The sequence below is a fragment of the Myotis yumanensis genome, unplaced genomic scaffold (genome assembly GCF_028538775.1).
Source record: "Myotis yumanensis isolate MYYU_CA2020_CCGP unplaced genomic scaffold, mMyoYum1.0.hap1 SCAF_12, whole genome shotgun sequence".
NCBI classification, from domain to species: domain Eukaryota; kingdom Metazoa; phylum Chordata; class Mammalia; order Chiroptera; family Vespertilionidae; genus Myotis; species Myotis yumanensis.
This window is the reverse complement of record NW_027223763.1, coordinates 49,476,991-49,502,266: the sequence shown is the minus strand read 5'-3', so window position 1 is coordinate 49,502,266 and position 25,276 is coordinate 49,476,991. Positions and strand designations below refer to the sequence as shown.

General features: G+C 42.8%; 1 protein-coding gene across 1 annotated transcript in view; it reads left to right on the top strand.

Annotated features, from left to right (window-relative positions):
* The first annotated feature begins 4,697 nt into the window (after positions 1–4,697).
* The window catches only part of GLDC (glycine decarboxylase), an 80,806-nt gene continuing 60,227 nt past the window's right edge, over positions 4,698–25,276 (top strand). The window contains exons 1-3 of the mRNA XM_070431643.1: positions 4,698–5,046; positions 5,597–5,675; positions 20,790–20,925. Coding sequence (XP_070287744.1) covers positions 4,792–5,046; positions 5,597–5,675; positions 20,790–20,925 — 470 coding nt within the window. The 5' untranslated portion in view covers positions 4,698–4,791. The remainder of the gene's footprint in view (positions 5,047–5,596; positions 5,676–20,789; positions 20,926–25,276) is intronic.

Sequence of the window (25,276 nt, the reverse complement as noted above, 5' to 3'; positions counted from 1 at the left end):
GCCTCCCGAATATGCCTTGACCAGGATTGGGAATTGAGCCTGCAACTGAGGTACATGCCCTTGACCAGAATCAAACCCAAGACTCTTCAGTCCGTGGCCGATGCTCTATCCACTGAGCCAATTAGCTAGGGCTTCTTAATTCCATCTTAAGAAGGCAGTGAGTCCTTAAAGTAATACAAATAGTCCCTGCTGGTTTCCTATGAAACAAGATATTAGAAGTTAAATCTGGGTGTCATTTAGTTGTAAGAGCAAATCCTGAACATAGATCCAAACATAATATTTGTAGGTCTAAGCCTCCATAGGGTTTGAAGAATTTTTACTCAGTGTTGATTGTGTGCTAAGCTCTGTGCTGGGCATGTCAAAAATAGTGCTCTGCATTTATTTTGTTTTGTATTCCTGTGGATTTGATAGCAGAGTATAATGCAGTGGAGGAGAAGAAGGCAAGAAATACTTCAAAGCATTTTTCCAGGTGCTTCTCTCTAAGCCCGTCAAACCTCAGCAGTATATTCCTTTTTATTTCTACACGAAAACCAACTGAGCTACTCAACCAGGACCATCTCTGTTTTCATTGGCCATCTCTTCTTACATATTGTCTACTTTTTCTAGGAGATTTAATAGAAAAAGTCTGGGTATTTTCATTTGCTTGGTGTATTAGTGAGGGTTCTCCAGATAAATAGAATCAATATACTAGTAAATAAATATTGATATTTATATGTATCAATTATATATAAGATTTTATCTATCTATCATTTATCTAAAGATTTTAAAGAATTGGCTAATGTATAGGGGCTGGAAAGTCTGAAATCTGTACTAGCAGGTAGCAAACTGGAGACCTAGAGAAGAGCCAGTGTTGCAGTTTGAATCCAAAGGCTGTCTACTACAGAATTCCCTCTTGCCTTAGCCAGTTTGGCTCAGTGGATAGAGTGTCGGCCCATGGACTGAAGAGTCCTGGGTTAGATTCCAGTCAAGGGCTCATACCTTGGTTGGAAGCTCGATCCTGAGGCAACCAATCGATGTGTCTCTTTCACATCGATGTTTCTCTCTCTCTGTCTCTCCCCCTCCCGTCCACTCTCTCTAAATATCAATGGGGAAAAAAATCAATGGAAAAAATATTCTTAGGTGAGTATTAACAACAACAAAAAATTCCTTCTTACTCAGGGGAGATCAGTCTTTTGTTCAATTCAGGTCTTCAACTGATTGGATGAGGCCCACTTTATGGAGGGCAATCTACTTTACTTAAAGTCTCCTGATTTCAATGTTAATCTCAACCAAAAACATTCTCACAGAAACATCCAGAATGGTTGACCACATATCTGGATGCTATGGCCCATCCAAATTAATACATAAAATTAACCATCATACTTGGTAATGGCACAGATATCTTATATGTATGTGTATTTATAGCAGGATCGTAAGATCTTTTCTCAAGGGTTTTTAAAAATCCCCACCCAAGGTTATGTTTTTATTTTATTTTATTTATTTATTTATTTTTTTGAGAGAGAGAGAAACATCGATCTGTTGCCTTCTGTCTCCTGTATGCACCCCAACCAGGGATTGAACCTTCAACCTAGGCATGTTCCCTGACCAGGAAGTGACCCAGAAACCCTTTGGTGTACCTGACAATGCTCCAACTAACTGAACCACCTGGCCAGGGCTCAAGGATTCTTTCTTCAGGTTCCCTTCATCTGAGAGGCTCTGGGTCTATGAACCAGGTAAGGTAAGATAACTGCTTGAGAGATTGGGTCTCTCTCCATTTGGGTGACATCAAATTTTGGTTCACCAGATTAACTAAAATTATCATAGGCTGCTCATTAATTAGTGAGTACCAAAGATCCCTGTGGATCAAGCCTGATTATTACCTCTCTGACTCTGCTGTCCATTACAGCAAGCTTGTCCTCTTTTCTCTGTGTTCTAGTGCTGCCACTGGCCTCTACCACATTGAAATGAGGGAGCCCATTTCAACAAGTGGCATCTTCCACCATCATCTCACAGGTGCCAGCATAGAAGTACAGGAACACTGCTGCTCCTCTTACCAAGAGATTTATCGATGTTTAGGTGAAGTGACTGTCCTCTCTGCTCTTCTGAGAGATACACTGAGAAGGTTGAAGAGTATGTTGCACGTGATCAATCCATTCCAACATTTCTATCTCACAAAACCTTTGGATTCTTTCTTCTCTATTATATCAATAAATTTCTAGTATCTTAACCTAGTATCTAATTTAATGAAGGCCACTGTTGAGTCTGGTTTCAGTCAATCAACTGAGAAAATCCTTAGGGCCACTCCTGGCTGATTGAGCTAATACACTGAATTTAGAATCTCTGGTGCTATAATATATCAACAATCTCAATATTATATTCCTTCTTCCTTGTTCTAGAACCCAGTCCTACACAGAAACCCTCTAGTGCCAATATACATGAGCAGTATCTTGCAATTCTTTCCCTATATACACTTCTCCTCTGGTGTCAGATGTCTTACCCAACTTCCTGGGGAATAGGGAGATCTGATTCTGGTTGTGGACATAGAGGTAAAGAAACACTGGCACACCTTTGCAAGATTGATGTTTTAGTGAAGCCATTATAAGACCTTCAAGCAAGGGATGGCCAGTATCTCAGAGAGGGGCAGAGAGACTGCTTCAGCAAGCAAGGAGGACTCTGGGGTTTGGGGGTTCAAGATACTCAAATTCAATGCAAACTACCAAAATATCCCTATTCCAAGTCTTTGGGTTTTAAATTAATCCCAAACTTTCACGTATAAGACCTAAGAAGACTGTGAATTCAACTCCTGTGATAATTTGGCAATCTTCAGGATCAAACATTGAGTCTAATGTAAATACTTTCTGCAACTACAGAAGTTAAGACAGTCTTTTAGAGCACTGAAGCTCTCTAGTTCTCTGAGCTGTCATTTTATTCTGTAAACTCTCCAAAGCATACAGAAGCTACTAGCTCTCTCAGTGGTCCTTCTAGGTACCATTCCTACCAGAGAGTCTAAGCTAGCAGAGACATGTCTTCAATAGGCACTTTATTCTCCATTGATAATTTAAGTGATTGCTTCCATTTCATGCCCAAGACTATCATGATCTCATTTTCGACTAGTGATAATGTTATCATTGACTTAAAACAGAACCAAGTCAGATAGCTAGTCCTAGATTCCTATCTTTGGGGGTCAGTTTTCTAAAGCCACCTTTGGCCTTAGTTACGGTCTCTGTTAAAAATTATTTAGGAAACAAACAAATAAAAACACTCATAAGTATTTCAAGCACAGGAGGATTAAAATGCCAGTAATAGGTGCATATAAAGCCATTGGAAGGATTGGAAGAGCAAGACAGACCTATTTTCAGGTCAATCACTGAAGCTGTCTGTAGTCCAGGACAGCAAAATATTCTTGCTGCCACCTAGGCTGGAAAACCACAGGACATTTCCATTGTGAGAACAGCGGCCCTGCTCTTCCACTGTGAGCGATTGGTAAAGAAGTACTTCTTGTCTGCTACCACCCATGCCTCTGTGTGCTGTTGCCAGAGAAACAAAAACAATAGTTTCTGCTTTTATCCCATTTTCCAGTGCTCACACAAGTGTATCTTTTTATCAGAAGATTAATAACATCTACCCTGGCTCTCTCTCTCTCTCTTTCTCTCTCTCTCACACACACACACACACACACACACACACACACACACATATTGCCTAGTGTTCTAGCTTTTATACTTTTCTGCCTCTCCCCAGTCTCTGTGCCAGTCAGCTGCAGAACCTAGAGTATGCGGAGCATGATTAAAGGAGTAAGCTTAGAGAAGAGGAAGAGCAAGAGGTCAGGTTCTCTTTTGCCCTAGTCTAAGTATGAGTAATGTTCTGATGATTTTGGTCCCACTCTCTTCCTCATATTAGAAGGACGATTGGAAGTTTGAAAGTTGCCTTTTAGTAAAAATCTCAAGAGATAGAGAGCTTAGATTTATAAAATACCTAGGTATAAATAATTTTCCAACTAAGATGACAGTGCAAAATGTACACCTTAATATATATTGTATTTTCCCATGCACAATATATATACACAGAATATACATATATGTGTATAATCTATTTTTAAATTCCATTCAACTCTGTGAGATGACAAAATTGAAGCTCAGAGGTGGAGGTTGAGTAACTTGCCCACCATCCTACACTATAAGAGAACTCTCATCTGCCCACATTGGTTTCCATGAGATACAGAGGGCAAGGTACTCCAACATTAATGCATGGAAACTGACCAACTCAGAGTGTCTGGCCTCCGGGTCAGAATCACCTTCCATCTCCGCCGAGTCCCTTAGGCACTTCGCCCGCGGCCGTCCACCCGGATCCCGCGTGAGCGAGATCCCAGACTGGCGTCCCCACTTGGTGTGCCTCAGCATCTGCCACCAGCCAGAGATGGAGCAGGAATAACTGAGGATGCCGGGAGCCAGCGCCCGAAAAGGGGGCAGGGAGAAGGGGCGGGGTGGGGTCCGCCTCCGCCCCCTACCCTCCGTTCACTCCCATTGGCCTAGCGTTCGCCGGCCCCATTCCCACCGCCCGCCCCCAGGGCGACGCTTAAAGTGTGCGGAGCAGGTGCCTGGAGTGGAGCAACAACTTTGCGCGCGTGTCCGGGCTGTGCGCGCCGCCCATTCATCGCCCGGGAGCGTCCGCACCTCCTCCTGCCGCGCCGGTCCTCCTCTGGGAAGGGACTCCAGACCGGAGGCAGCCGCTACCAGAGGGACCGCGACCAGAAGACGGGCCGAGAGCGCCGCTGACTCTTGCGGTCCGGGGCTGGAGACGGTGGCTGCGACCATGCAGACGTGCGCCAGGGCCTGGGGGCTGCGTCTGGGCTGCGGGGTCCCCGGCGGCGGCCGCCTGGCGGGAGGCGCGGGGCGGCGTTGCGTGCAGCAGAGCCGTGACAACAGGAGCGGCGGTGGGGACAGCGGCGGGGCTGGGGCCTCGCGCCTTCTCGAGCGCCTCCTCCCCAGACACGACGACTTCGCCCGGAGGCACATCGGACCTGGGGACAAAGACCAGAGGGAGATGCTACAGGCCCTGGGGCTGTCGGTAAGGACCCCCCTCCGGCCCTGGGGACCTCGCCCCGCCCCGCCCGGGTTCTGCCGGCGCGGCCTCCCGACCCCCCGCCCGAGCTCTGCCTGGCTCCGCGTGGGACCCGCGTCCCGGTGCCGGGCCCTGGAGTGGAAGCGAGTGCGCGCGCTCGGTCCTCGGTACCCCATCCTTCTCCCGCCCGCGTATTTTCTCTTCGCGCTTCAAACCGCTTGTTTTTTCCAACCCAAGTCGCCCCTAACTGATGAGTCCTAACTTGGAGAGAGGAGGAACTCCCAGTTTATCCGATTATCTCCCGTTGCCGACTGCAATCCAAACCGGAGTGGCCCAATCACTACCCCACTTCATCATTTTCTCTGCTCCAAGCGATTTCTAGTTTTGTGTTTTTTTTTCAAAGTTATTCTTTCCTTTTTAAAAAAGGAACCATAATTAGGCGACTTAAATGAGGTTCCCACAAGTCTTTGCAGATGCAACACACAGAGGTGACTCTTTTAATTCCGAAGCATTTTCCTCCCGCGTTCGTGTTCACCGTCTCGCGTTTTAATTCTAGAGCATTGATGAATTGATGGAGAAGACGGTCCCCGCGAGCATCCGTTTGAAAAGGCCCTTGAAAATGGAAGACCCCGTTTGTAAGTGGCCGGGAGGGCTCCTTAGTCGCCGCTGGCTCTGGCCGGTTGTCTTCTGTGGTCTCTGAAAGTCCAGCTCTAGGTTAGGATTGCTCAAGACCGGGAATGAGTATGTTTATTTAAACAGAACAGCGGCGGATGCGTCAAGGTGAGGGAGAGAGTGGAACATTTAGTCCCATAAGCAGTCGGTTTTGTACCCTCGGATGGAGCTGATGCAGCGCCTTTCTAGGTCTTCATCGCAGGGCTGTCCAGGTCCCTGCAAACTTCCCAGGGAAGGCAGTGCACCCACAGGTGGGCGGACGTCTCCGTTCTCAGGCACCGACTGGGACGGTTCTCTCAGCCTTTGGGTTGAGAAGTTTCATCACGTCTGCAGACCAGGATAGAGACTCAGAAGGGACAAAGGAATTGCCTGTAGCCATGCAACCAGGGGAGTCACACACAAATGGGGGAGACCCAGACATCTGGCCTCCAAGCCCAAGGTTCTTTATACCAGAATAGCTTTTAATTGTTCTCTTATCTCACACTTACATTTTATTATTTGTACCTACGGAAAGGCAGCAGCAGTACGTTTTTTAAGTGTGAACGATTTTTATAGAGAAGCACACAAATAAGATTAAATGTTTTGTTCAGAGAGCTTGATTTACTCACAGACTTTCTTAGAATTTTATTTTCTATTTAAATGTTTTCAGTAGTCTGAAGATTGCCTTTCAGAGGTCTTCCAGGGCTTAGGCAGGAAACCACCAGTCAAAGGGACAGGCAGAAATGAAGAGCTCTTGTCAATTGGGTTGTTTTGTTTTAGGTTTTAGGACAGAGAGGATATATGGAAGGCAAGCTTTATTTTGTGTTAAGGTAGGTAAGTTGGAGTATGAAGCCAGTCCATCTGCGGCTGGCTAATGTAAGTCAGGCTGTGCTGAGGCTGCTTGTTGGTTTCAAATCTGAACCAGTTTCCCTGAACAGAGGATGACCGGCGCGACAGATGGCTGTACCTTTGCTCATAGAAGAAAATCTGCACGTTTTGTTCTGTTGAAGTGATTCAGATCTAGGCATAGCTGGAAGCCTTATCTATTTCCGTTTGAGGACATCTTAATCCCGATTCATTGGATGTTTAAAGAATGAAGAGTTGCATATTTTTAAAGCAAGCTTTAAGTAAATATATGAACAAGTAAATGCCTTTCTGGGACTTCCAAAGTTAGGATATTTAGGTCAGCACTTCTTACAATATAATCTAAAATAGGATGTTCTTTAGGAGCATTAAAGCCTAGGAAATGTGTCAGAGTTGTCTATCCTTTTTTAGTTCAGCTTGTTTCTAGCAGAATAATTTGAACATCGGGGACTTCCATTTCTTCTTCCTGTCCCTCTCCCTGTCCCTCTCCCCTCTCCCTATTTCTCTGTGTCTCTCTCTCCCCTTGAAATGAATCTTTTTTAAAAAATGTTTTTATTGATTTGAGAGAGGAAGAGAGAGAGAGAGAAACATTGATCAGTACTCATCCTGGCCAGGGATCAAACATGCAACCTGGGTATGTGCCCTGACCAGGAATTGAACCTGCCACCTTTTGATGTACAGGACGATGCTCCAACCAACTAAGTCACACTGGCCAGGATTGGAAGCACACTTTTTAAAAAATATGTTTTTATTGATTTCAGAGAGGAAAGGAGAGGAAGAGAGAGATAGAAACATCAGTGATGAGAAACAGTCATTGATTGGCTGCTTCCTGCATGCCCCCTACTGGGGATGGAGCCCACAACCCGGGCATATGCCCTTGACCAGAATCGAACCTGGGACCCTTCAGTCCTCAGGCCAACGCTCTATCCACTAAGCCAAACCAGCTAGGGTGGAAGTACACTTTTTAAAAATATATGTATTTTATTGATTTTTTACAGAGAGGAAGGGAGAGGGATAGTTAGAAACATTGATCAGCTGCCTCCTGCACACTCCCTACTGGGTATGAGCCCGCAACCAAGGTACATGCCCTTGACCGGAATCAAACCTGGGACCCTTGAGTCCGCAGGCCGATGCTCTATCCACTGAGCAAAACTGGTCAGGGTGGAAGTACACTTTTGATAAGTAATTGGAGACTTATGTGTAAACTTTAAACCCAGCAGCTTCTGTGAGATTTGAGCCTAGTTCCATCTGGTTGGTCTGAGCTGACTCAGAAAATATTGCATGGTCCGGAGTCTTCCCTTGTCTTGAAGCAGACTAGCTCTGCAGCAGAACTTACTTCTTGGGTAATGAATATTCTCCACATAGGATGAGCAAATTGGTCCAATAGTAGCATTTCTATTTAATAGTGAGGCAGTGTTATCCAAACTTGGTTTCATATGCATGCCTGTGTTCTATTGTAGTCAGAGAGGAATCTGGACCACATATTTGTTCGCCATGTACAGAGAAAACTAGTAAGAGCTAGTCATGAGTCCTCGGTGCCCTCATAACTGAGTAAAATGATTGTGAGAACTATAGCAGCATGGAGATATGTGGGTTAGCTCTTATGACTAACTTAATAATCTCAAGAGTTTATGTAGTGCTTACCCTGTTCTGGGTACCTTGTAAAGTACTTTCATGTGTTAATTTAATCCTTATAGTCCTGTGAGGTAAATACCATTTTCACCTCTGTTTTAAAGAAGAAACCATGGAATACAAAGGACACATAACTTGCCCAAGGTCACAGCTGGTAAGCGGTGAAAACAAAATTCAACCTAACCCAGGCAGACTAGCTCCACTGTCCACACTCCAACCACCAGTCTACCCTGTCTTCATTGTGTCTTCTGCAAGGGGGTGGGTGTATAAACTAGAAAATTTCTGTCCTGACTCTCTGAAGTACCCAGTTTATGGATGTGCACAAATCCAGTCACACTGGAATCACTGCCATTTGCCAACTGCCCTATGGAAATGCAGTGGCGTGCTGAGAGCACAGGTATGGGACACCTCCTGCTGCCAGGGTGCAGGACTGGGGCTAGGTCTTGAAGGATGGGTATAGTGATGCTCTGCTGGACAAGGCCGGGAGAGGCTGCTGCAGGCAGCGGGACCAGCATGTACAGGACAGAGTGTCCTGACAGAATCGGGGAAGTACAGATGGTTCACCTGTCATGTAGGATCTTTTCTCTACCCTTGGGCACTTCAGGAAGTGCCTTGAAAGAATACTTTGATTATCAATTGGCTTCTCAGTAAGTCATATTTAGAGAAATACACAAAGCTACTCAGTTCAAAGCCCTATCAGTTTCATCCTATTTAGTGAATCCCCCCTCCCTCATCCAAATACATAAGGGGGGGGGGGGGGAAAGACGGAACATTTGTTTCTCTTGATAGTCATTATGGATGATTTTAGCTTTCTTTTTGTTACTCTGCTTTTTTCTAGATTTTCTACAATAACAATGTTTTATTTTGTAATTAATACAAAATTTGGAAGTACTTTAAAGTTGAAGCCAATGACTTTCAGCTATGGTATGCCTCACTGTGTGGTACTTTCAGGGAGGTCATCTCCGAACTGAAATTACTGAACTAGTTCGTAATTTCACAGAAGCTGCAGGGTTTAAAGTTTACACAAAATTGCACTTTGCTTATTGTGGGCATGCGTATGCTTAGGAAGAGAGAAGAAACTAAATGTTCAAGTTGGTCAACCAGAACCAAGCCTCTGAGACTTGTGGAAACTTAATGTTCTACATTACATCACTTAGACTCTAAGTCTTAGAGTGATTTTTTAAAAAAAGTTATTTGAGAGAGGAAGGGAGAGAAAAACACATTGGTTTGTTGTTTCACTTATTTATGCATTCATTGGTTGCTTCTTGTATGTGCCCTAACTGGGGCCTGAACCTTGGCATGTCAGGATGATACTCTAACCAACTGAGCTACCCAGCCAGGGCACTTAGAGTAATTTTTAATGGAGGGCAGTGAGCAGAGAGAGGGGGTGTTGTGTAATGCAGCTGAGGTGGTTACTCTGTCACCCCAGTGGGGTTGGGCACTCACCTGAACTGACCCCAAGGACACCTAGATAGCTGGGACAGCCGTTCCCCAGGCTGTGGCTGACAGTTGTCTTCCAACCAAATGATGTCTGTCATCAGGCCCTGCCTATAGGCTCCTCAGTCTATGACAAAGCTCTCCCTTGGGCATTCCTTGCTCCTTCAGTTCCAGCTTAAATTAATATTTAATCTTCAATTCCAATTGGAATTCCAATTGAAATCATCCTAGTTGAAGATGAATTTCCACAATTGTGGAAATAAGCAAAGATCAACCAAATGGTGAAAAGCAAACATTATTTATTCTGAACCTGCTGTAGGAGTTAGCCTTTTGTTTTGGCGGAGGAGTGGGTAAGCCACCTTGTGGAGTAAAGGAAAGGCTTAAGGTGTTACCTCTTTGGAGGCTGTTGGCATGGAGAAGCTACAGGCAGGCTAATTAGAAGCAGGGCTTCCTATGTGCTTGGTTAAGGGTGCATATTTCACTTTGTCTGGTTGGTCCTAAATTGGAAGCAGGGATCACAATTAAGGACGCTGTCAGTTATTAATCCTAGCCATTTGGGGCCGATTATTACAGAAGTTATTGTGCAGTTTCCTGGATTGTCATTCTGCAAGTCTAACTTATAGCAGGCTGGCTTCTGGGGTGGTTTATTGTAGGTAAGGGGGTTGGCTTCTTTATTGTAGGTAAGGTAGGTTGCTGCAGGATGTATGTTCTATGGTTATATATGGTCTGGCCACCATCTGTGTAATTCATTCTCTCACAATAGAGTCCTTATATTTTTGTCATTAATTCCTGGTAGGCAGATCCCTGAAGATCTGACTGATAACTTTAGTCAATCTGTTGCCTAATTGTTAAATTTTTATTGGCCATTTGCTTTGTGCAAGGCACTGTGAGATAGATATATGAATAAACATAATCACTATCCTCAAGGAGCTTACATCTTACCTTTGTAATAAATTAAGTCAGAAAGTTAAAAAGTCTCAAGTCCACGAGAACTATGGATAAAATGCTGTGAGTGTTCAGAAATTATGTGAAATTGAATAGAAACAACTGGGATTTCTGAAACAATGTAAAGAATTGAAATATAACTTTTTTCTGTAAGAAGCAAGGACAATATCTTTACATTGATGATTTTGTGTGTACATGTGTTATAAGAAGAAAAAGACTCAAAGAAATAAAGGTAGTACCTTTGCTCTGAAAAAGAAAATGGCAAAATGCAATGTGCAAAAAGTATAATTATGAGAGCATGAGTATTGTTGTAGTCCCATCTTTGATTTAATCTCATCAGAATAATTATGTTATAATCATTTGGGGATTCTGGAGTGTTTTCCAGTACCACCAAGCAATTCTTATGGACACTCACTGGTGTCCTACAATTGAACTCAATTCTGACATTATCTACCTGGAGATAGCATCAGATCTCATAGATTAAAGACTCAGTCCCCAAGACTGCCCCTACTTCAGATGTCAATAGCAAGTCCAGGTTGTCACCCATGCTTCTGACCAACAAGCTATAAATTGAAGGTTTTCATGACTCACTCCTTGGTTAATTTGCTGGAGTGGCTCGCAGAACTCAGATAAACATCTGAAGTTTACCAGTTTATTATAAATTATATTATACAGGATACTGGTGGACACCCAAATGGTGAGGCACATAGGGTGAGATCCAGAAGGATCAGAGCACAGGAGCTTCTGTCCCTCTGGAGGTGGGCCACCCTCCCAGCAACCATCCCAGAAACTCATCAAATTTTTTGTTCTAAAGCTTCATCTGAACCTTTCCCTTCTTCCCCTTCCCAGAGGTCTGTGGGAGGGTCTGAAAGTTCCAACCCTCTAATCATGTGGTACATTTATTACAACTGATGGGCCTACATTGACACATTATCACCTAAAGTCCATAGTTTACATTAGGGTTCACTCTTGGTGTTGTACAATCTATGGGTTTGGACAAATGTATAATGACATGTCTTACCAGTATAGTATCATCCAGAATAGTTTCACTGCCCTAAAAATCCTTTGAAGACATTTTAAAAAAAACTACCACATTCATCTAAATTAGCACACTTCCTATGTTAAATTACAATGTTTTATCTAACTTTAAAAAGTACGTTTGCTCTCAAAATGAAGTCAATTATACTGTATTGAAAATACAGTGTTACTCTTGAGGACTACTAGTATTAAGGTGCATAGGAGCATATATCCATATACTAAATGCTCTAGCCTACTCACCTTCATCACCATTGAGTTACAAGCTATTACCAAATCTATTTTCACAGCTTCCTCTATCTGCTTTTATTCCTCATTTACTGAGAGGTAAAGGATGGTAAAGATATGATCCCTGAGTAAGTGTAGGTTACAAGTGATAGGAAGATAGATAGTTCTGCAAATAAGAGGAACGGTTTGGCTGAGGGTATGACATGAGCAGAGGCATGGAATTGGGCATATATGGTTATTTGACAGATGGTGTATAGAACAGTAGGCTACAAGAGGCATGGAAAGTAAGGTATGGAGGGCTCAGAACCTGATAAGAGGTTTGTCTTCAATCTAAGAAGAGATTTGTCTTCTACATAATGGGGAAACATTAACAATTATTACAGAGAAATGACACAATTCAACACAATAGTTCTGTGTTTTGCAGAGTGCCTCTGAGGTTGGAGACAAGGAGGCAAACAGAGATTGCTGGAGAATTTATAGGTGAGATGTTAAATGCGAATTAGTTCAGGACTACCATGAAGCAGTCATCAAGACAGCATTAGATATATAAGAAATTTATTGGGAGGTGGGAGCAGGAGAAGGCAGGGGAGCCTTTAGATTGTGATGTAGTTCTGACCTTGGTGGAAGGAGGGGAGACAGATGGAAGGAAAATTATGTAGGAAAAATGTTAGACTGCAGCACAGATATAAGAAAGTTTGGTGAGCCCGAATGGGAGTCATGGCTTGCAGGAATGGATCAGCATTAGTTCTCCTGCTGGGCTTAGTAATTGGCTGGGAGCAGCCCGTGGGAGGTATGGTTTCTGTACAAATATGGTGCTTGATCCAGAGGAGCAGCAGGTGGGGCTGTCAGTCACTTTCTAGGCTGAGTGTGTTGGGGTGATGGTGATGTCATTAACAGAGAAGGAATAGGGAGAAGACGATCCCAGTCCCAGAGGAAGGCAAGATCAAGAATTTGAGCAGAATTGAGTTGGAGGTACTCATGGAACATGATTTGGAAAAGCTGAAGCAGTAGTTGGAAATATGAGTCTACAGCTCAGAGAGAGATAAGAGGTGGAGTTGCAGGTGCAGTGAGTCTTGTGAATGAATTCATGGGCATGGGTGAGATTTCCTAGGGATGGAGTATGGTGAAGAAAGTGGAAGCCAGAATGTTGGGGAATGGAGCATATAAAAGGAGGGAGACAGAGCAGTCTGAGATAGAGTAATCCAAGAGGCTGGATGACACATGTTCAGGCAGGGGGTTGTGGGTCCCAATGCCATATTCTGGACCTTTCTTAGGGTTTTGAAGACATAAGGACAGTCCACCAAGATGGAAGCTCAGTGACCCCCTTCTCTGAGCCTCTTACCTGTGAGTGAATTCAGGAGCTTTGGGTCAGGTGTTAGACTACAAGGTTGTGAGCTGCTTTCGGGCAGGTCAGTGTTTTGACTTCTAGTCTTTGTGTACTCTTTCCACCCCACCAAATAGCACTGGACCTTGATTTAATAAGTCTCCATCATGTGATGTGTGAATAGCTCATCTCATTTTGACTTCTTAGGTTTGTTTTACTTATGAAACCCAAAGTATTTCTATGAAAATGCAAACTGGGAATTTTAATAAGGATTCTCAATGTCTACTAGTATATTATCAACATACTAATTGATTAGATAATAAGGAAACAATTTTGGAAAATCCGAAATTATTGTAGGCACCGCATTTTTTTTCACAGAACTTGCTTAATAGCTGCCAGTTTCCATTTATAAATGTTTCTCTGACACTCATGCTTTTAGGGACATGAGAACAATTTGTGCGTTGATTTGCCATCATGGATTCTGTGATGGGTGAGTTGTTATGAATATTGAGCTAGCTGTATGTGGGAGTTTAAGTGCATTTTCATTACAACACCTTGATTCACGTCTATTTCCTGAGGACCTACTATGTGCATAGCAACCCACTATGCCTCTGCCCACACAAAGATTATAATTTAGTAGTTGAGATTCTGGGATGGATTACAGATTTCTCCATAGGCTTATTCTTTGATCTATAAAAATAATATCTTTTTTCTGCAAGTGTGTTAGATTGCTTGAGTTGGACTGTTAGAACATATTCTTCCCTTTTTGTTCTTGCTCTGCTGGCCATAAAAATGTACCCGCAGGGCAGCAAAGAAGAAAAACAAATACTCCAGGACTTCCACCCTGATCCTCATTTCAAACTGATCTTTTGACCAGTTATGTAGGTCAACTAGTGTTCCAGATAAATATTATGAATTGTAATGTTTCTTGAGACTATTTTCATAGCTTGAATAAAGAGAGGCAATGGAGGAGGCCTCCCACAGAAAGCAGCGTGACCCAAGTTCAAAGAGTTAATAACCAACATGGTGCCCCTCATTCCAGCTTCCCCACTGTGGAGTGCTGTCTTGGTTTTCCTGCAGCTGGTTCAAATATATAGCGTCGGTGTGTCTTTTGAGAGAGCAGGAATAGCTGCAGGGACTGTGCACTTCTTTGGAGAGGAGGGACCAAGGAGTCACCAGAAACAGTTTGGCAGTTCTTCAGCTCCTTTTACCATGAGGTGCCTGGCCAAGGAGTCTAACCCCTGTGGATCATTTGGGGCTGGGAGAGGTGGGGTATTAATTGGCTGAGCAAGAAGATGGGGAAGCGGCTGACAGGATTAGGGCAAAAATAATCATAATGTGTTTAGGGTAATGGGTTAAGGGTGGGGAACAGTGTGTACACATGTGTGTTTAGGTATAGCAGGTATCTTGACCCAGCCTGCCTGTCCATTCTGATGATATTTTTCCAGTTCTTGTCAAAATTCACTTATATGGGAAATTAGAACCTAGCCCCACGAGTGTATTGAGTATTTAACAGTTAAATCAGCTTAGTCCTGTTAGAAAGTATTCATGTGGTGGAGTAGTTGGTACAAAGTTTTCCTTGATATTTTAGGTGAAAGTGATGAAGGAGTCACTATTGAATAGGCTCTTACGTGGAATTATATAAGGAGGAAGCATTTCTTCTGAATTCTAAGAAGCAGGGATAGTGTGAGACCCACCTGCGGACTTTTCTGGAGTGGTGCCGAGGGCAGTGCACTCTGTTCTTGGTACATTAGGGCGAGGGCATTGTGCAATGTTCCGAGGGATCAGAACCAGGCGTTTTATTTTTCCACCAGAAAAGCACTTACTGCTGAGATTCCTGATGGGTAGCTTGAGGGTTTTCATGGCGTGGAGTGCACGATAATATTCAGCGTCTGGCCTGGCTGCCCTGCCAGGCTTGCCAGGCAGGCATCTGGGGAATGACAGTATCTTTATACATTTAAAAATTTTTATTTTTAAATTGCAGTGTACATTCAGTTTTATTTTGCTTTTGTTTCAGGTGTATATAGTGGTTATGCAATCATACACTTTACAGAGTGCCCGCCCATATTTCCAGCACCCACCTGGCACCATACATAGTTATAACAATATTATTTGTTATATTCGTTATGCTGTATATTATATTCCCCTGATTATTTTGTAACTACCAATGTGTACTTCTTAATCCCTTCACCTTTTTCACCTAGTCCCTCAACCCCCCTCCCCTCTGGGAACCATCAATTTTATCTCTGTATTTGAGTTTGTATTTTTTAAAAAAATATTTGTACTTATTTCAGAGAGGAAAGGAGAGGGAGAGAAATCGAAACATCAATGAGGAGAGAGACCCTCCTACATGCCCCACACTGGGGATTGAGCCCACAACCCAGACATCTGCCCTGGCTGGGAACTGAACTGTGACCTCCTGGTTCATAGGTCGATGTTGACACTCAACCACTGAGCTGAACCAGCCCAGCTGTATTTATGATTTTTTTTTAAAGGATACTCCCTTTCTCATTCTGTTTCACCCCCTACCCCACCTCACTTTCACTGACATCCACAAGGAAGAGAGAGTTACTGGAATTGGGCCTGTTTACAGGAGGAAGCTGTTAAGTGGGAAGGAAAAGTGCTATGGGGAATGTGCTATGGGGTTTGCTCTGGGGGAAATATGAAGTCTTTCCTTTCTCCTCTTTGTCCACACAAATTTCCTTGGGCTGCCTGGGCTTGAGATGACACAATTGCCTTTTTATAATGCTTCTCTTACTATGTAGGGGAAAAGGTTACCACTTTGGATCCAGATCCCACACTTTTTTCTCTAGAAAAGAATTGTTCTCCAAGGGAGAAAGGAATCTACATGTACTGTGAAGTGCAGTGGTGGATATTGCCTGGCTAAGACTGGGGCTTCTATTTAGATGAATTATACCCACAAACTTGCTCTGAGAGACTGGTCCTGCTGTGTTCCATTTCAGATAGGTTCAGCAGGTAGGTCTCTGATGTGGACTTTCCCCTCTTCTTCCATTTTCTCCATGTCTGTTGGCATCATTTAACGTAGGAATTCGAGCTCTGGGCTCCTAAATACACTGGGTTGGCTCTTCTGTCCAATGAGCCAAACGTGAGATTTCATTAGTGGACATTAGAAACGGCCTCCAGTGAACAAACAATTCAGAACTCACTACGCTGTGTGTTTGGGAAATGTTTTCATGATATGTGATAGGTAAAGCCTGAGGACTTGATTTTATCACAGGAAGAAACAGCTTAACTCTCCACTAGAAAGTATGGTCATGAGCAAAGGATGAGTGGATGGGAAGGGCTTCTCACACCATTCTCACTTTCAGAAGCATGACCAAGTACCTACGCTCATGAGTGTCCATTAGCTCGGTGTACAGAGGACTGCTCATTCCATTAACTCACTTTGTTCCCAGTAGAAGGTAAAATTGCTTGTAAAGACCAAGCTAAGCCAAATAAAGCCATATTATCAGCGTGTGGGTGGGGGAGAAAAAGACCAGGCTTAATTAGGGCCAGTAGGGAATATTCAGAATACAGTGGGGCCTTGACTTACGAGTTTAATTCGTTTCGTGACGGAGCTCGTAACTCAAATTACTCGTATGTCAAATCAAAAAGTGAACGAGTGAAACACGTGATGCCAGGCTGATGTTGTGGCATTCACTGTGACGTTCGCTGCGCCAACTAGCGATGGAGTATCTGAAGCTGGCTCGTAACCCGAATTTTAGCTCGCAACTCAAAGCAAAAAATCAGCTGAGAGACGGCTCGTATCTCGAAAAACTCGTTAGTCAGGACACTCGTAAGTCAAGGCCCCACTGTAGCTCCAAGCTAGGGGAAGGCAGAGTTCTCTGGTACTTGGGGAGTTTGGTCCTGTAGGAACTAGAGCAGCCGTGGGCAAACTACGGCCCGCGGGCCGGATCCGGCCCGTTTGAAATGAATAAAACTAAAAATAAAAAAGACCGGACCCTTTTATGTAATGATGTTTACTTTGAATTTATATTAGTTCACACAAACACTCCATCCATGCTTTTGTTCCGGCCCTCCGGTCCAGTTTAAGAACCCATTGTGGCCCTCGAGTCAAAAAGTTTGCCCACCCCTGAACTAGAGTATATGTGTTACAGGATTAGGGACTTTTGTGTCTCAAGTTGGACCCTATAGTATTTGTGCTTCCGGGTCTTATCTGTAAGTAACTATTTTACTCTTCATCTATGTTAATTAGCTTTCAAATTCATTCAAGAGTTTCATTCCTGTGTAAGGCATAGTGGCAGCTGTAAGGGATGCTGGTATGTATCTGAGCTGATGGGGAAGGTGCCAGTGGGCTCCTGGCTGGTCTGGTTGGAGGTCTTCTCTTCCTGACTGTTGAAGGTATATGGCAAAAAAGGACCAGGGCCTGGGTGGCAGGAGGCTGCTGAAGGAAAGAGGAGGGAACTGGGCTGTAGCAGAGGCTCTCACTGGGGTTCTGCCTGGGCAGCCCCACTGGGAGAGATGAGAGAATGCATTTTCTTGCAAAAGGAAACATCAGATTCCTCCTTCATTCTAGTTGAGAGTTTACTAGTGTCCAGATACATATCAGCGTTCCCCTCACAGAAGCCGCTGAAGTTTTGTGCACTTGAATGAAATACTTGAAAATTTTAAAAGGCCAATTGGCATAAATGAAGAACAAAATAATGATAGATAATACATGGAAGCCTAAAAATGATCAATATAGACACAGATGTTTCCAGCTGAGAGAGCTCTAGGGGGGAAGATCTTAGGAGCAGAGGGGCTGTACTGAGTCCAGGGCAGCCATCTCCTTGTGCCTCTGGGGATTCGTTTATTTTATTCAGTTTTCATTAACTCACTTGCTACAATCCAACCTTTTAAGGAGTTAAAAAAAAAACTTTAAAAAATTTTAATTTTATTAAAATATAGTTGATGCACAATATTACATCAGTTTCAGGTGTATGACATATTCAACATTTATGTACCTTACAAAGTGATCACAATAAGTCTAGTAACTACCTGTCACCTTGCAAAATTATTATGATGTTATTATTTTTTAAATCCTCACCGAAGGATATGCTTGGGGAGAGAGAGATAGAGAGAGAGAGAGAAAGAAAGAGGTGAGAGAGAAACATCAATTGGTTGCCTTCTGTACATTCCCTGACTGGGATGGAACCCACAATCCAGGTATGTGCCCTGACCAGGGATGCACAGGACATCCCTCAACTAACTGAGCCACTCCAGCTGGCCTATTACCATGTTGGTGACTGTTTTCTCTGAGCTGTACATTACATGCCTGTGGCTTATTTATTTTATAACAAAAACAAAAAACTTTTAATCACTCAAGAGGTATAACAGGAAAAGTCAAGCTTGAGAAGCAGGGCTTGCTGATCCTATAGCGTTCTGCCGTCACATGGCGCCCTCCTTGTATGTGTGCTCTGCATCCAAATTCCCCATTTCTTGTAAGGACACTGGTCATTGAATTAGGACTGACTCTAACACAGCACAGTTTCATCTCAACTGGATTATATCAGTGCAACCCTATTTCCAAATGAGGTCCCATTCACAGGTTCCTGGGGTTAGGCCTTCGACGTACCATTTTAGGGGACACAGTTCAACCACAACACTCCCTTTGCCCATCTCCCTCCTGGACTCGTGTGCTGGTATCTTACCACTTCTCCCTGTTTCCAGGGCCTCCCCTCTGACCTGTCTATACTACCAATAGAATTATCTTTCTGTAATGGAGGGGGAAATCATATTATTCTATACTCTGTGGCTCCCAAAGGTTAAACTTGTGATTTGACAAGCCCTTTATAGACTGTTCTTATTTGAGAGCTGGACCTTTTGTCTTCATGGCATAATATGAAACAGGAATATCTTGCACAGGATCTTAATTGAAGCTGGCCTTGCTGAGTCATGTGCCTGCCAGGAATAATTGCTCATTAATCTCCCCTCCTACTGGGCTTCTCACTCACTCAGCCCTGAGAAGTCCTTGGGAAGCAGTTGGATTTCTTGCAGGATTGTTCCTAAGGATGCTGTACTTACATATCTCATCAGATCCTGGTTTTTTATGCTTTCACTTTTATTTCCTAAACTTTCAGTGGAAGAAGGCAAGATTGCCCATCATATGGTAGTTGGATTATATTTACCCACGAAACTGATACTTATAAAACTGTCCTCTCTTTCCTTAACCCAGTCTGGCAAAATGGCACATATGTTGTGAACTTATTTTCTGTGAAAGCATGTGGAGTGGGAGGGGTGGGATGGAGGGTGAAAGTGTTTTCATGGAGGATAAAGAAGGATTAATGAGAATAATATTCATATAGAGTTCAGCGGGATAGAATCAATGTGAAGCATCTTCTTAGCCAGTTGGCCATCTTAGAGATTACTCTACCTAGACTTTTTTTCTGATACTGTAACAATAAAAGCAATCAATTCCACCATTTAAGTGACTGAGTCCCTAAGAAGATCTTAAAGGAGCCAGACATTTGCCGAAGTAGTTAAATCTCAGTTTAATTGCAGTAGTGTGATCTCCTTAGGTGCAGAGGGGCAGAGAAAGAGCCATGTAAGGTCACTTGTATCTAGAAAATATCTTTCAGTATAAGGGCTATACCTTTATCGGTCCGAACTTGGCCCAGTGGGGAACGTGTGGAAGCTGGAATTAGACTGATTGGGTTGTTATCCTTTCATTTAAAGCAGCGTAGACCTCGGTGGTTTGGCTCAGTGGATAGAGCACCAGCCTTCAGACTGAAGGGTTCCAGGTTTCATTGCGGTCAAGGGGATGTATCTCAATTCCCGGCACATCAATGGTTCTCTCTCTCTCTTGTCTCTCCCCCTCCCTTCCTCTCTCTAAAAATCAAGGGAAAAACATCCTCGGGTGAGGATTAACAACATCAACAACAAAAGTAGTGTAGCCATAGGTGAGTGATCCTCTTCAAGGCTTAGTTTCCTAAGCTGCATGAAAAACATTTGGTACAATACCTGGCAAAAGGTAAGTACTAAAAATGTCAGATGTCAAAATGTTATTATTTTGTTGTAATTATATGAATGACCCCAAAGCGGGTTTCACCTGCATCCAAGAACTTTATGAAATTCTACCTAATTACCTAAGCATCCTAGTGGGAATGCTGGTTAAAACTACACATGGGTCTTTTATTACAACTAATATTTTACATGGTGGGGTGAAGGGCTTTTTATAAGTAACTCTTTCAGTGATGCAAAGGTAAAGGTGTTCGAGGTAGAGCAATTTTAGAGAAAAATGTAGCCCACGTTAAGACTTATATCAACTATTGTTGTAAGTCGATTTAAAAGGGAAAACAACATTTTACTAAGAGAAAGTAGAATTTTTATTGAAAGGGGACAGAAGAAACCTAGAATGAGACAAGTGTTACAACTGGGCAATTCTTACAAAGCCAAGAGCTCCCTGCCCCCAAATTCTGAGGAACCTTGAGGAGTAATTGAGTGCTGTTTGGGAGTTTTTCAGATTTCATCATGCAGTGCTTAGTGTTTGGGGTGGGAGAGACAGTTCTTGTATTTTCCATACAGCTGTTCTCTTTATATAAATATCCAAACAAAAAGAGGGTTTAAAACTATAACGAGAGTTCTCTTTTGAGACACTTTCTCTCTGTAACATTTTTCTCTTTCTTACAATCAGGCGAAAATGAAATCCTTGCAACTCTGCGTGCAATTTCCAGCAGAAACCAGGTCTGGAGGTCGTATATTGGCATGGGCTACTATAACTGCTCAGTGCCACAGGCTATTTTGCGGAACTTACTGGAGAACTCAGGATGGTAATGTGTTACTTGATTAAAAACAGAAGTATTGTGATTTTATTTGTTTGGTTCTCCCCACTTTCCCACACCCCCTACCCCTGGGGGCCTCAGAACTTATCCACTGACCCCTGCACTCGTGCTGTCTCTAACCTCCAGGAACTTACCTGGCTTTCTCTGGCTCGGGAAGTTTCCTTACTCAAATTGGTGGAGGAACTAGAAGCCTCTTCCTGCTTTTATTCCCATAAAACATTCTAGAGCTCTAAATTGTGGATGCTGGTAATCTCTTTCTCTCTCTGACCTAATGTCTATTCTGCCTTTGTAAGGACATCTGAGCAAGATGTCACACCTGCAGGGGAGCAGATTCAGGGCTTTACTCTTTGGAAACACTGGGGTTTTGGGCTATAGACAGTCTTAGAGGTTAGAATCAGTGAGTCAGAATCTTGGTCCATTGTCTTTCGTCAGGATTTTAGGAGGCTCCATTGTCTCTCCCTGACTCCAATTCTAGATTCACAACCAACTGGAAAAAAAAAAAGGCAATGTCAGGTAAATGGAGATCAAAATATTAGCTTTATTACCTAGTACTCTGTAGAGAAAGAGAACATGTGAGGCCTGTGAACAGGCTCCAATGGAAACCATAAAAGAAGGAGCTGAGCTGTGCATGCTCAGCTGCTCGTTCTGTTCTTCCCTCACTCATTCCTAGTCCTCAGGGTGTGTGTGTGTGTGTGTGTGTGTGTGTGTGTGTGTGTGTGATGTCTGTCTGTCTTTGTCCTTGCATTTTCTCGTGGCTACTGCTTGCACAATACTAAATGTGTCTCCTCCACACCTAAGGAAAACTTCCCATGTCCACTTCCATAGTATTTTGTTATTTTCCATTGCCGCTTGTTATGTGATGTAAAGAATGAAACAGGTTCCCTTTCCAATACTAAGTAAGAAAACACGTTGGATATTTTTGATAAATAGAGACCATGGCTCCAAAAGTGCCTGGGAGCAGATTTGGGCCTCTCTTCCTCTGCACATGGGGAAATACGGCCAGACTGTGGAGGAGGAAAGGTGGGGACTCCCGGGCCTTTCTTTCCCTTGTTTTTAGATCAATGTCATTGCATATACTAGTATCTTTGAATTGAAACTTTATTTCCACCGATGACTTAGTCTCCAAAGGCCTGGGTGCAATTATTCCTAGCATAGAAACAAACCAAGTCCTGGCCAGGTATTCAGAGAGAGAGGAAAAGAAAGAGAAATAGAAACATCAATGAGAGAGAAACATCAATCGGCTGCCTCCTGCACACCCCACACTGGAGATCAAGCCTGCAACCTAGGCATGTGCCCTGACTGGGAATTGAACCGGCAACCTCTTGGTGCATGGGTTGACTTTTAACCATTGAGCAACACTGGCCAGGCTAAACAAAGTTTACTTTTTAAAAAAAGAAATAAAGTGTGGGGAGGCAATGATAATTTCTGATTTTATTTTTAGTTAGTATATGAGGTAATTTTAATACCCAGTAGGACCGTTATTATGTGAGGATAGAATAAGTGATGGCCTCTGCAATTGAAAGGCATTCATAGTAAGATGCAGAGATTGGTTATTTTTTTTAAATTATTGATTGATTTTGAGATAGAGAGGGAGTGAGAGAGAGAGACAGAGAATGGCATTGATTTGTTGTTCCACTTATTTACATATTCATTGGTTAATTCTTGTATGTGTCCTGTCTGGGGATCAAACCCACAACCTTGGTGTCTGGAGATGATGCTCTCATCAACTGAGCTACCCAGCCAGGGCTCAGAGATTGTCTTTTAGGTTAGCATATATTAAAAACAAATCAACTTTAGTAAAGGGAAGGTAGGCTTCCCTGGGGTAAATCATGAAATTTATCTCCATATGAGTTATTGAAATATGAAGTGCACACTCCCCAGCAATAAACCTTAAATGTTTGCTGAGCACTTTGCAACTTTTAAAAATATATTTAATAAAATTTTGTCAGAATTAAATCGAATTGTGAGTGAGCAGTATTCTCATTTCTGTGTAATGAGAGAGGGTGTTTGGCCATCAGTACAGCCAGCCCTCACCTGCTGCCTCAAATCCAGACTTGTGGTTTTGAGGACCAAGCCATTTATTTAGCTCATGGCACAGGTGGGCAGCATAGCACCTTTGCATCTTTTGTCTGCTTTTGCAAAAATGCACAGGTAGTCCTGGTTGGTGAGAGTGCTTTGTCCTGGATGCAGTTACTTGTATCCCATCATTAAAGGAGCCAGATCTGTTGGCATAATCACTCCTGCCCTGCCATCCCCATCCAGAGCTCTTAGTTACAACACACTCCATTTCTTTATTAATAACAAGACAGGAAAGAAATGTCAAAAAACTAGTCTTTCTTTGCATTGCTGAGGGCATCTTTCCACTGTGGTACTGGTGAAAGTTTGAATGGTAAACTCCAAGTTTGATTTCAAAAGCAAGTGGCCAGTCTTTCTTCCCCTTTACAAATAAGTACACAGACGGGCTGTAGCATTGGGTTGTCTGAACACTGGCCAGCGGCCTTCGCTCTTGGTGGCCATACAGAGCATTCACCATATTGGTTCCTGGCTGTGAGCTGATGTGTTAATTTACTTTAGGAGCCGCCAGCAGTGTGAGAGGGAGGCAGTGTTCTTTGCTTTTCAGCCCTGTTTTTTGGGTGCATTTTAAATAGTGTTCCTTTCTGTTCTCCGAAAGCAGATCTGAGCCAGAGGGTGCTGCTCACCTCGCCAGCACTGATAGGGAGAGCTGTGCACATGAGGGTGGTGGACTTCACCATCCCTCTGAATGGTTTCCATAGAGATGGAACCAACAAATTCCGGTGACGTGAGGTGAAAGTAAATGGAGAGCATAGCCTTGAAAGAACACAAACATTTGGGCTCTTGCAAGAAAATTTACATCAGGTCTAGAATTTACTTTATGGGGTCCACTATTCCAGATTTTTGACTGCTGATAATATCAGTAGCTAATATAAAAACAAGTCTACATTTTCTTTGTGGTTATTTCTGTTTTGTATAACTTTGGCACCAGGATTAAAATGAGAGAATCTCATGAATGTTTATTCTACTGCAAACCGCCCCCTCCCCATCTCTCTCTTTCTCAATTCCAAAAGAAAGCCACAGCCAAAATCATAGAGAATACTGATTATTTTGGAATAGTATTAATGCATGTTGAATACATCAGGCATCCTATTTAAATAGGAAAAAAAATTCCTTCTTGGATATGTAAGTACTTTTGTTTGTTTTTTTACATTAAAATACATCTAGAAACACAAACCAATTGAGTTAAACTGTCAGTTGGAACATAGACATTGTGGATCACAGACACATTTTCTTAATCACCATGTTTTGCCTAACGATTGAGGCAACTAAACCTGTGTATGCAAGATGGCAGGCCCTGCGCTAGCATTTTTATCCTCACATGAGGGTTTATTTGTTATCTCCTAGCTTGATATAAGAGTCCTTTAACAGATGATTGTGAAAGGCTTTCGTGCCTGTTTTATTTTAGTAGTGTAAAAACCTGTAGATTATAGAAGAAGTTTACAAGTATAAGAAGGGGGTCCATATATTTGTCATCTTTGCAAGAAAACAATTTTAAAGCTCTCTAATGAGCATCAGCCTAAGCTTGAACTTCTATAAAGGTTGAGCAAGAGGAGAAAGGCTGAGCAAAGGATGAGAAGGAGTGGGGGGTGGGGGTGGGGGAGGGGGGGAATAGTAAACCCCAAAGGCTGTGATGGAAGGAGTAACAGTCTCAGGTATGGAGGACTATGCTTGAAAGCTTTGGGGTTTCCTCCTGCAAGTAATGGGGAGCTGTCCCATTTGGGCAGGAGAGTCAAATACATACACTTGAGCCACAAATCTTTCATGATTTCCTATTTTAAGTACTTGCGCTGGCTGTATGGCAGCCAAGGAGAAAGGGGTGGATATAAGATTTCAGAAGGAAGACTAATGGCAATTGGTTATGATTTGGGACTGAAAAAGATCTAGAGTTTCTTCCTTGAGAATTGGCAGGAGAGTGCTACCTTTCAAGGAATAGAATATCCAAGAAGAGTGACTCGTTTATTTGGGGATCTAGTTGGATGAAGAACAGGAAATGTAAAGTTGACATGGGATATAATGAATGTCCAGGAAAAAAATAGATCCCAAGTAGAACTATCTAGTAATAGTATTTGAATAGAACTATGAGTGAATTTTTTTTGGAAAAGTCTATGTTGACTTTTTAAATTTATTTAAGGGCCAAAATAGAGGGGGAAAATAACTCTTTAAAATTTATTTTTTTAATTTGAGATAGAGATGGAGAGAGAAACATTGTTTTGTTGTTCCACTTATTTATACATTCATTGGTTGATTCTTGTATGTGCCCTGA